The sequence below is a fragment of the Brassica napus genome, chromosome A8 (assembly GCF_020379485.1).
Source record: "Brassica napus cultivar Da-Ae chromosome A8, Da-Ae, whole genome shotgun sequence".
Classification (NCBI taxonomy): domain Eukaryota; kingdom Viridiplantae; phylum Streptophyta; class Magnoliopsida; order Brassicales; family Brassicaceae; genus Brassica; species Brassica napus.
The window spans coordinates 3,609,405-3,620,865 of record NC_063441.1 but is presented as its reverse complement, the minus strand read 5'-3'; the positions used below and the strand labels follow the sequence as shown (position 1 = coordinate 3,620,865).

The window sequence follows — 11,461 nt, the reverse complement described above, 5'->3', positions numbered from 1 at the left end:
GAAAGTACTATAATTAAGAAATCATCATATATGAAACAATTTTAACTTTGAAAATCAAGTTGATCGAAAATAACCAAATTGACGTTTCTGACGTGTTGATTCCTTAATTTTAGAGTCTTGGTGCTTAAGTTAAGGGATTAAATGGTATTTTAAGTTTGTATTGTCCAATTAGTCAAAAGATAAGATTCAATCGACATCATAATCCATGATCAATGCTTCTATCAAATCAATTAGGGGTTATATGATTAATATTCATATACACGTGGCATTATATAAATATGTAACATACCAAAACAATTGTGAGGAACACGAATGCTTCTTTAAATATATATATAACAAAATTAATTCCAAGTAAATGGTCATAAAATTTAATATTTTTGAACACTTGTAACACACAAAAAACAATATAAAAGAACATTATGTAACATACCAAAACAATAGATTAGTGATTACTCTCCAGAACTTTTTTAGTGGTTGCTTTGCATGATCGAGTCAACAATATGTATATATATATATATATATATATATATATATATTGGTACGATCAAAAATAAATTTAGTGCTAAATATGAGATTCTTGTCAACGAAATTAAATTGAAAATCAATCAGTGACGATCAAAAATATTAATATATGTTTTGGTTTCGATGGTGAATTTCCATTACCAAATTCTGCCAATATTAATGAGTACATATATAACCGTAATTAGTGTCATATTTAGCTTCAATTATATAATTTGAAATATTCATATGGCAATCATACATTGTCACAAATGAATTAAAGAAATTATTACTTTTAATCTATATATATTAGAAAATAAAAAGTCACAAATATTAGATATAATGAACTATGGAACAAAAATTTGCATGTTTTTATAATGTAAGCTTATTTGTTTTTTTTTTTTTAAGTTTGTGTAGTTGGTAGGTGCAATTAAGTATATCTTATGAAAAATCAAATTTATAAGAGTGAGTAAAGACTAATATAAATTTATTATGAATTTAAGAAAAAAAATGAGAAACATGAGTTTACGGTTACCAGCTTTGCAAGCAAATCGCCATAATGATATCAAAATCTCACTATTTAATTTTACGTAACTTACGCTCCACTACAATTTTAAACTTGTCGTAATTGTAATAATCGCTGATAATCAACGCTGCAAAAAAATATTACATTAATGATTGCCATATGTAATTCCATGGTAGTATTCCAAATTTATTTGTGTTTCCAGATTTAAGGAAATAATAGTTAAAATCATTATATTAAAGGATTTTACTTGTTCAAAATGTATATTATAATTTAAAATTACATAATTTAGGAAAAATAATTGAATTCAAAACAATTTTACACCAACAAAAAATTATACAATCAATAACTCCAGAAATGTTTTCCCACCAAACGAATTTCATAGAATCCCATAATATTTATACATTCACGAATACAATTCAATTTGGTTTGATAGACACGAAACCGGTTTATTAAACCGAGCTGGGTGTTTATTAAAAATCTATTTTATAATTTCAACATATTTCAATTGATATACAATAAAATATATTAATATATTTATTCTATTGATATATGATAAAATATATAAACAAAATAATGGTTTAACTATATGGTTGACTTAATAATTCATCCCGAAGCCACTAAAATAATTTAGAGTAATGTTTGTATCGTTATACTCATATATTATTGAGAATATGAAAAACCGATGATAATTATATATTGCCATTTTGATTTTAGTGGTTTGTATACATGATGCAAATGACCAATATATCATGCTGTCTTGATTTTATGTAAAAAAATAATCATGGAGTATAAAGGTATTGGAGAGTTCCTCCTCGTACATGGTCTATTCTAAATCAAATGTTTTTTGGGCATAGGACAAATCAATTTCGTGAACGTTCACTATAGAACCGGTTTCTATATCGGATATTGAGGATGCATATAATATATCATAATAATTAAAATCTAATGATCAATGGTAAGATATGTAATTAATCTAGTAAAACGAGGGTCTTTAAATATATGATGTGAGAGTGATTTTGGTGTTGCCACATAGGAAATAACATTTTTTTTTTATAATAACACATGAAATAAATGTTATTTAATAATAGTGCTTCTCAAATAATAAAAAAAGGATATTAAAATAAAGTCGGTTCAATATTATTAACTTAAATATAATATAAACTTATATTTAATATTTAATAGAGACATTCTCTAGGATAGTACTTTTGAAGTTTTTTTCACAAAAATAGCTTTTAGTGAAAAAAATGATTAAAATAAGTTTTATTAAATTTTTATTCTAGGGTTAACGAGGCTTCGATTGGGGATTTGACTTTAGAAGCTGTAGAGGCTTTCAGTTAATCTTAAAGTCTCTAAAGTTAATTTTATGCCAATCAGGCTTTAGACTTTCTAAAGTCTTTAAAGTCATCCTAAAATATCTCAAAGCCAAAATGACTGTTTTTGTACATAACGTGAGTTGGTTTTCTTAAAGTCACAATTTATGGCTTTTAGGCTCCGATTGGTGACATGTTGATTTAAAGTTGATTTACAATAAAAATTATAACTTGATGTAACTCGAAGTAGAAACTATGTGGTAGAAACTGTAGATTTATGTTGTGAATTCGCAGAAAAAATATGAGTTACAATTTTTTTTACTTATTGACTGGTAACGTTTTTGATGTATAAATTGCAGTATATATATATATATATATATATATATATATATAAAATATAAATATCAGTAATAATAACTTAACATGTTAACAAAAAAATTATAAATAATAATTAAATTTATTATAAAATTGATTAAATTTAAAATATATTAAACTAAGTAAATTAAATTAAACTAAAATTAAGGAAATAAAGTAATATAATTATGTAAATCTTCTACCAAAATGTACATATATATTTACATATACATTTTTTTGACAACTTTTTTCTTGGGACAACATTTACATATAATTTAATGTATGTAAAAACCTTTAGTTACCAAATAGATTTAGCAATTAAATTATAGAAATAATCTTAGATAGTTTAAATAGAACTAATAGTTTATAAATGGACTAACTAGTAAACATCTATATAAAATAAATGTTTCACGTGAGACAACTATGAATGCATTTTTTTTAAATGTGAAAGTTCAAAAAGTAACCGTATGATAACTGACTTAAAACCAAAAAAAAAAACTAATTCAACTTCTAATACATGGCATTTTGTTTGATGTTGAGTTAAGACTTGAGTTATCAATTTTTTCAAAGGATTAACTCAAAATTGTAACTCATATATAATACATTGTAACTCGAACACTAACTCAAAAAAATAAAAGTAACTCATGAATGGTAACATTTTTGAATTACACCCTTAACTCAAACTTAATCAATGGTAACTCATGTCACCAATCAAAGCCTTAATGTTTCTAAAGCCACAATTTTAAAAGCCAACTTTTATAAACAGTCAAAATTTTCACAGTCACCCCCAATCGGACCCCTAATCTATACTTAGAATTTATAGTTAATGAGTGATATTTTGAGAATAGGGTTTCAAAATTAAAAAAAAACAAAAAATAAATATTAAAAATTTGAAAATAAAAAAGATATTTTGGTCTTTTTCTTTCCGGAGAGCTATTTTTTTTAATTATGCATAAGATAATGATAAATTATCATCTAAATCACTAATATTATTTATTTGGACTAATAACTGAGCATAAAATATGACTAAACCTAAAATTATTGGAAGCATGACAAATCAGCAAATTCACTTCTCAATAATAATATAGATAAGTAATTATAAACTTTTTATGCATGCATGTGCGGACAAAACACCTAGTTATATATAAATTTAAGCATCTAAATCCTCTAGTCAATGTGTCTAAAAGTCGTTTTCTCGAGACATGTACTACATGGACAACAATTGTCAATATTACAAAAGTGAACCAAAAACAGCAACCTAAAGTACGTACATAGTTTGCGTATTGTTTATGCTTAAATTGTAATATCTGATCTGTTAATAATTTTGATTATACATATAAGGCCGGCTCAACATTTATTTTGGTCCCTAGAAATTTTTTTTTAACCTCCTGATATTTATGTTTATTTAAAATTAAAATATATTTACATTTTTTATCATCAACATCTTTATAAATTTTGTGATAACAAAATATGTTGTAAAATATTTTAGGGTCCATTTTCAACCAAATTTAATAAATATTTAGATTTTCTATATAAATATGTATATGTTAAAAAAATTAGACCTTTTAATTATCTAAATACGGAGAGAAACAGATCTAAATTCGGTCACCTCTTGTCTCTCTATATTAACTGATCATGATCCCTATATTAGCCGACCTTGCATATTGCATATTGTTCATCTATTTAAAGCTTACATTGCATCACCCAAAAGTTTTTTTAGTTAAAATATTTGAAATTTTGATGAAATAGTGATTTGAAATGTTATTTTAGATTTAGAAAAAAAAAATTAATATATTTTTATCTGAAATTGTTGTTCAATGCAAAACTATTATAATCTTTAAATTAGTCGTTATAGGCCTTTAAGTGGAATATTTCGGCCCAATGGGCATATCTCGCCCCTTTTTCAGTCAACTCAGTTTCATTTTTAGTTTCAACCCAATTTGATCAAAAAAAAAAAGTTTCAACCCAAAAGAAAAAGAAAATTGTCGTCTTCTTCAATTCTTCTTCGTCGTCTTCACCTCCATTTTTAAAGCAGTAGGTTGTCAATGGCGCGTAACCGGGTAGGAACTTTTCTCGATTCTTACTTCTTCCTTATCGTGATTTTGTCTGTCTTTCTTCAGAATCAATCCATGAAATATCTACTTCGCCAACTCATGTTTTTTTAACCTTTGTCAAATAAAAATTAATTGCTATCTTTTTAACTGATGATATCATCTCCAAAAGTGTGATTTTGAGTTTTAATAACGAAAGCTGTGTGTGTTGTTGGAAACAGGAGGGTTTGGTTTTGTTGGTGGATATAGGCCCTGCCATGCATAGTGTACTCCCTGATGTCGAAAAGACATGTTCTTTGCTCATGCAAAAGAAGGTGAATAAGATTCCTTTCTCATTTCACTCTCAAATTATTACTCTTTTTTGTTTGTGTTATAGGGTCTTTATTGTCTTTGGTTTTGTGTGTTGTTGCAGTTGATTTACAACAAGTTTGATGAAGTTGGAATTGTTGTCTTTGGAACTCAAGGTCCCTCTCTCTCTATACTTTTTTTATCCACAAGTGTTATTGAGGCATATGTTAAGTTGATTTGGGTCTTTCTAGGAGGAGCATTATTAACTATTAGCGATTGTTGTTTCATGTGATCTCTGTCTGCAGAAACCGAAAATGAGCTTGCTAGGGACATAGGTGGATATGAGAACATTAAGGTGTTAAGGAACATCAAAGTTGTTGATGAACTCGTGGTTGATCTTGTAAAGCGTCTCCCTCGAGGACCTGTAGCTGGCGACTGTATCCTACTTACTATACCCAGTTTAAAAAGCTTAATCTTTTGTTTTGTTATAAACTTGGTTCTTTAACTGGCTCCAGTTCTTGATGCTTTGATTGTTGGGATGGATATGCTTATAAAGATGTATGGTGCTGGGCAAAAAGGGAAAAAGCGGTTGTGTCTCATCACCAATGCAGCTTGTCCTACCAAAGATCCATTTGAAGGGACCAAAGATGAGCAAGTCAGTACCATTGCTGTGAAAATGGCTGCAGAGGGTATAAAGATGGAAAGCATTGTTATGAGGGCTGATGCAAGCGGTGATGTTGATGAGAGGATAATAGAGGAGAATGATCATTTGTTGACTTTGTTCTCCACCAACGCCATTGCGAAAACAGTGTATGTTGAGAGTCCACTCTCACTGCTAGGTTCCTTAAAGACCCGGAGAGTTGCTCCTGTTACTTTGTTCAGAGGTGATCTTGAGATTAACGCATCAATGAAGATCAAGGTAACACTTATTAGTCTATTTAACTATTATTTGAGAGATGTTGAATTTGGACTTTGGATATTGCAGGTGTGGGTTTATAAGAAAGTCGCTGAGGAGAGACTTCCTACGCTAAAAATGTATTCTGACAAGGCCCCTCCAAGTGACAAGTTTGCTAAACACGAAGTGAAGATCGATTATGATTATAAAGTTACCGCAGAGACTAGTGAAGTTCTTGCTCCAGAAGAAAGGATCAAGGGCTTTCGCTATGGACCTCATGTCATTCCTATCTCACCGGATGAGATGGAAACACTCAAGTTCAAAACTGAAAAGGGCATGAAGCTTCTTGGATTCACTGATGCATCAAACATACTCCGGTAAGACATATATTTATGGTTTTGTCTGTAAACTCTTTGGTTGTTTTCAGTTGAGAGAATTGTTAATTTATGTTTTCAACAGACATTATTACATGAAAGACGTGAACATAGTTGTTCCAGACCCGAGCAAAGAAAAATCTGTGATTGCAGTCTCTGCGCTTGCAAGAGAAATGAGGCAAACAAACAAGGTGGCAATTGTACGTTGTGTCTGGAGAAACGGACAAGGGAATGTAGTTGTTGGGGTCCTCACTCCGAATGTGTCTGAACGAGATGACACCGTAAGTTATTAACTTGAATCTAGCTATCTTGCTGATGATTATTTTACTACTCTCTTTTTTTTTTGGGCAGCCTGATTCTTTCTACTTCAACGTGCTGCCTTTCGCCGAGGATGTCCGCGAGTTTCCGTTTCCTTCTTTCAGTAGATTTCCTGCGTCGTTGAAGCCTGATGAGCAACAGCAAGCGGTGGCTGATAACTTGGTTAAGATGCTTGACCTTGCACCTTCTCCTAAAGAGGAAGTGCTAAAGCCTGAGCTTACTCCTAACCCAGTTCTGCAGGTAAAACCATTTCTTTTCTGCTTTTGACTGTTTGTTGTATTCAAAACTCCTTCTGATGAAAGATTATATGTTATCAGCGCTTTTATGAATACCTCGAGTTGAAATCAAAATCCACGGACGCTGCTTTACCTCCAATGAATGAAGCTTTCAAGAGGATTATGGAGCAGGATCCAGAACTCTCTTCCAGCAATAAATCTATAATGGATTCTTTTAGTGGAAGTTTTGAAGTGAAAGAGAACCCAAAGGTTTGTTCGTTCACCAGCTTTCAGCAAGTAACATGAGTTATCCATCATTCTTGATTCTTTCACATGACTTTTGCTTGCAGTTGAGAAAGGCTTCTAAGAGATTGTTAAGGGATAAGCCATCTGGTTCAGATGATGAAGACAATCGCATGATTACTTATAATGCCAATGAGAACAGTATTGACACAGTTGGAGATGCAAACCCGGTTCAAAATTTTGAAGCTATGATGTCTCGTAGAGATGGCAGTGATTGGACTGATAAAGCAATCAGTGAGATGAAAAAACGGATAGTGAAGCTGGTGGAAGATAGTACCACCGATGAAGGTGATAAAGCATTGGAATGTTTGCTCTCTTTACGTAAATGCTGCGTCTTGGAACAGGTCTCATCTCCTCTTCCTGTCTCATTTATTCTTACATATGTGCTTAAAACTCCTTGTCATGGATTTGTTCTTACATATGTGTTCAGGAGCCAAAGCAGTTCAATGAGTTCTTGAACCATCTATACGAGTTATGCCAAGAAAAGAAGTTGTCTCATTTTCTTGAACATTTTACGTCCAAGAAGATCACAATGATTCCCAAATCAGAAGCAGCAGACAGGTTTGTAGACAGATCTTTAATCTGGTAATATGTGGTTAATGACTAGACTGTTTCTTCTCAATCTTGGCTGGTCTGTTGGTTGTAAACAGTGATGTGGCTGACGAGGAGGCTGCGGATTTCGCCGTCAAACAAGAGCCAAAGTTCGAGACCTAACAAAGTTCTTCACTACAATCTCACTTGTGGTAGTGTGACAATATTTTCCAAAACGATGCTGGTGTTTTGTCTGACTCTTTGTTGCCTGTTCAAGACTCGGCACCTAGTTTGTTATCGCCATCATTGCTAATTTCAGAAACGATCTTAGTGTAAATGGCTAGGACTGTTTTTTGATGGGTGATAAAAGTATTGAAAGTGTTATTTTCAACACAATACTACTCACAAGCTCATCTTAAAAACTGGTAGCGCAACTCCTACCACAAAATTGATTTTTACATTAATAAAGTAATAATTTTGTCGTTTTTTTCTCAACTTATTTTGACGTCTTAGCTAAATTCCATCATATTACATCCAAAAATACGATTATATAAACTGCATTTTAGAAGTAAAAAATCTCCAGCATTTCTTTCTAAATTTACTATGTGGTTCATGCCTAAGGATGTCAAATGGGCGGGTTGGACTCATTTGGACGTATCCATATGAGAGTATCTTTTGCTAGACAATTTTGGTGGACACCTAAATAGGACAATGTCCAAATAGGACCATACCCAAAAGACCATGACCAGTTGGACTGCTATGGACCCAGATGTCCAGTATAAATAACTTAAGTTTTATTATAAAAAATGGAAGTTAACTAAATTTCGTATATATTATAGGCTTAAATTTTTTTTTATTTTGCAATTTGAATTTTTAACAGAAAAATTGATTTTGAGATTTTTGTGATTTTGATGAAACATATGATTTTCGGTTTCAGAAAAACGTGATTTTGTGACTTTCGGTCTCCATTAGGTGTCATTCCAAATTACATGATGGCCTAATAAATCGGCAGATGAAGTATGTAAACTAAAGTCCCACATTCTTTATATGACACCGGCAGTGAATCATGAAGATTTCTGTATATGGCCATACAGGCATACACCAATTCTGGTGGTTACACGGTAAAAGAGAGATACTACCTTTCTGGAGACTAATAAGAACCCCCTTGAATGTGAATGGACAGAGTATTAGGCTGAAAGATGAAGTATGGAAACTAAAGTTTTTTTTCTTCTTCTTATGGATCGATCTCTTTCTGCGGCTTTAGCAGTCGCAATCTTGCAGACAGACTTCATTCTCAAGGAATAAAAGTTCTGTCGAGTTTTTAATTATGGTAAATGAAAAGATATATGCCATGTTCTTTTCGAATATCATGGAAAAATATTTGCGTTGGCGGAAATCTCTTTGATGCGTATACTGTAGGTTTTATGCTCAGTTACTTCATGTTTTGTGTGTTTAATACTTTGACTTGGAGAGGTGTTGTTACTCTGTATTATTAAGATACATGGAAGATCATGACGGCTCTCCCTTCTCTCTTCTACTCTCTCTCTAAAAAAAAGAAAACCCTAGTTGCAGATCTCGTTGGGTGGTCAGCGGCCTCCTCGGCTCCGGTCCGCCCCCTCCCGTCGCTGCTCTCTTCTTTCTCGCCTCTCCTCTCCCTCTCTCTTCTTGCTTCCTTTCTCGGTGTTCTGGGGGCTTGCGCCACCGCGGTTCCAGATCTGGTGCTGTCTCTCTCGGAACTCTGGAGAAGCGTGGAGGAGGAGTGGATGTGAGGTTCCTTCGGTCGGGTGTGGTCGTGGAAGTCTCGATCTGGCGTCAGATCTGGATTCCGGAAGTATATCAGTCTCCTTCCTCTGCTTCCTCTACCTTCTGTTCTCGGCGTGGGTGAGAAGGCTCGCTTGGTTGAAGGCGCTTCTCGATTTCTTCAGACGGTGGCGTTGCAGTATTTCTCTGCGTGTCTTGGTGTTCTCCGCAGGTGTTCCTTGTTAGACCGGTCAGTCTATCTCGCAGGGGCTTCCAGGGGTTAATTTCGGTTTGAAATCGTGAAGGTCTGTTACGGGTTCTCCGTCGCGGTGCATGTGCGAGGTGGAGAGTTGTCGGCCTTGTCAACCACGGCTTCTTCCTTCGGTGGCGGCACGTTCAGAGCCTGCTTGTTTCAGGGGCATGGTCTAGGGCTGCCTCTGTCCACTTTGACTCAAGGTGGTGCTTGCTCGTTTTGTTTTCTTGATGTAGGTCCGGTAATCTGTGGCGGCTCTTGGTGGTTTCTTCTCCAAATAAAGCTCGGTTTGGTGTGAGCGGGTGCGCTCGGTTGCGAAGGATGCTGTTTGTTCGTGGAGGCTGCGGATTAGGCGGGCTGCACGAGCTGTTCTTGACAACCTGGATCTTTAAGGACTGATCATCGGGAATCGCCATACTCTACCGGGTTCAGTCCTCGTTATAACTGCAGGTTTGATTTTGCGGCAAGCGTAGGTTCCAACTCTGGTGCGTCTTTGCTAGTTAGCTGCTCCTCTTGTAGTCGGTTCACTCTATTGTCCAAGTTTGAGTTTGTGTTTAGTTTATTTCTGTTAATCTGTTCTTGGTGTCTTTGTTGTTCTGTAAAAAACTTAAAACTTGGTAATGAATCTTAACATTTTTACTAAAAAAAAAAGATACATAGAAGTTTACAAAAAAAGAGACACATTTCGAAAAACAAAAGAGGAGATTTTGAAAAATTATCTAAAAACATACTCCATTTATTCCACCAAGATATTAATTTTGAGATTTTTATTTGTTCCATAAAAAGTAGTTTGTGTGTTTCAATGTAACTTTATTACTTCTTTACCAATTTTACTCATATTAATTAAGATAATTACTTCATATAATAATATTTTTATATTATATATTATAATATGATTTTTTTGGTATTGTATCTTTATTATTTAAGTGTGTGAAAACTCCAAAACTACCATCTTCGTTATACGGCTTCGCTTGTGAACAGTCAAGACTTGTCTTGAAAGATGTATATTTCTATCTTGACTTGTGCATTTACTATCTCAATTAGAAGCAGCATATAGTTATATAGACATAATCTTTGATTTTATCATATGTGGTGCAGTGTTTCTAAATGTTGGTTGATCTGTTGGTTTTAAGAAGTGACGTGGAGGCCAAGAAAGATGTGGAACTTCACCTTCAAACAAGAGCTAAAGCATTACAGCTAACAAAAGTCTCCACTACAGTTTCATTTAAGTCACTGTGACCTTATTTTGTCTGATTTTTTTTGCCGGTTAAGGAAGTTGCAACCTAATGGAGCCAATGTAGTTATTTTCAACACAATTCAACTCGCATGCTTATTATACAAACCCAATATCATGTTCTTTCTCCTCAAAAATAAATTAATTTGGCCTATTGAAAAATTATTTCGAGAGTAAACATATAGAGAGCTAAAAAACCATCAACAATCTAGAAATTGGTAGATTCCCTCTAGTTGAGAGAGAGAGAGAGAGAGAGAGAGAGAGAGAGGAGAGAGAGAGAGAGAGAGAGAGAGAGAGAGAGAGAGAGAGAGAGAGAGATAGCGATAGATAGAGGAGAGAGATAGATAGAGAGAGAGATATCGAGAGAGATCGAGATAGATAGAGAGAGAGAGAGATAGAGAGACAGATCTCTAGAGCGCTATCTCTATCCTATCGAGCTCAGAGAGAGAGAGCTCTTCGACGCTCTATATAGAGAGGCTCTCTCTATCTCGCTCTCTATCTCTCTCTACTCTCTCGCTCTCCATCTCGTCTCTTCTCAGATCGTCTTCTAGCTCTCTCCTCTCTTCTCTAT

At 33.6% G+C, this 11,461-nt stretch overlaps 1 protein-coding gene across 1 annotated transcript; it reads left to right on the top strand.

The window, feature by feature from the left end:
* The first annotated feature begins 4,609 nt into the window (after nucleotides 1-4,609).
* On the top strand, nucleotides 4,610-8,064 carry LOC106429361 (ATP-dependent DNA helicase 2 subunit KU80). The gene is made up of 12 exons (XM_013870112.3): nucleotides 4,610-4,748; nucleotides 4,961-5,053; nucleotides 5,152-5,203; nucleotides 5,333-5,464; nucleotides 5,543-5,946; nucleotides 6,013-6,299; nucleotides 6,382-6,577; nucleotides 6,648-6,854; nucleotides 6,932-7,099; nucleotides 7,180-7,476; nucleotides 7,563-7,693; nucleotides 7,783-8,064. Exons 1-12 carry the CDS (start codon nucleotides 4,734-4,736, stop codon nucleotides 7,844-7,846), a joined length of 2,046 nt encoding a protein of 681 aa, XP_013725566.2. The 5' UTR covers nucleotides 4,610-4,733; the 3' UTR covers nucleotides 7,847-8,064.
* The last annotated feature ends 3,397 nt before the right edge of the window (nucleotides 8,065-11,461 follow it).

What these genes read in the sequence shown, in the direction of transcription:
- LOC106429361 (XM_013870112.3), top strand. An exon ending in CTTTGCTCATGCAAAAGAAG is followed by an intron (nt 5,054 to 5,151) that starts GTGAATAAGATT and finishes GTGTTGTTGCAG; the next exon opens with TTGATTTACAACAAGTTTGA. An exon ending in AATGCTGCGTCTTGGAACAG is followed by an intron (nt 7,477 to 7,562) that starts GTCTCATCTCCT and finishes ATATGTGTTCAG; the next exon opens with GAGCCAAAGCAGTTCAATGA.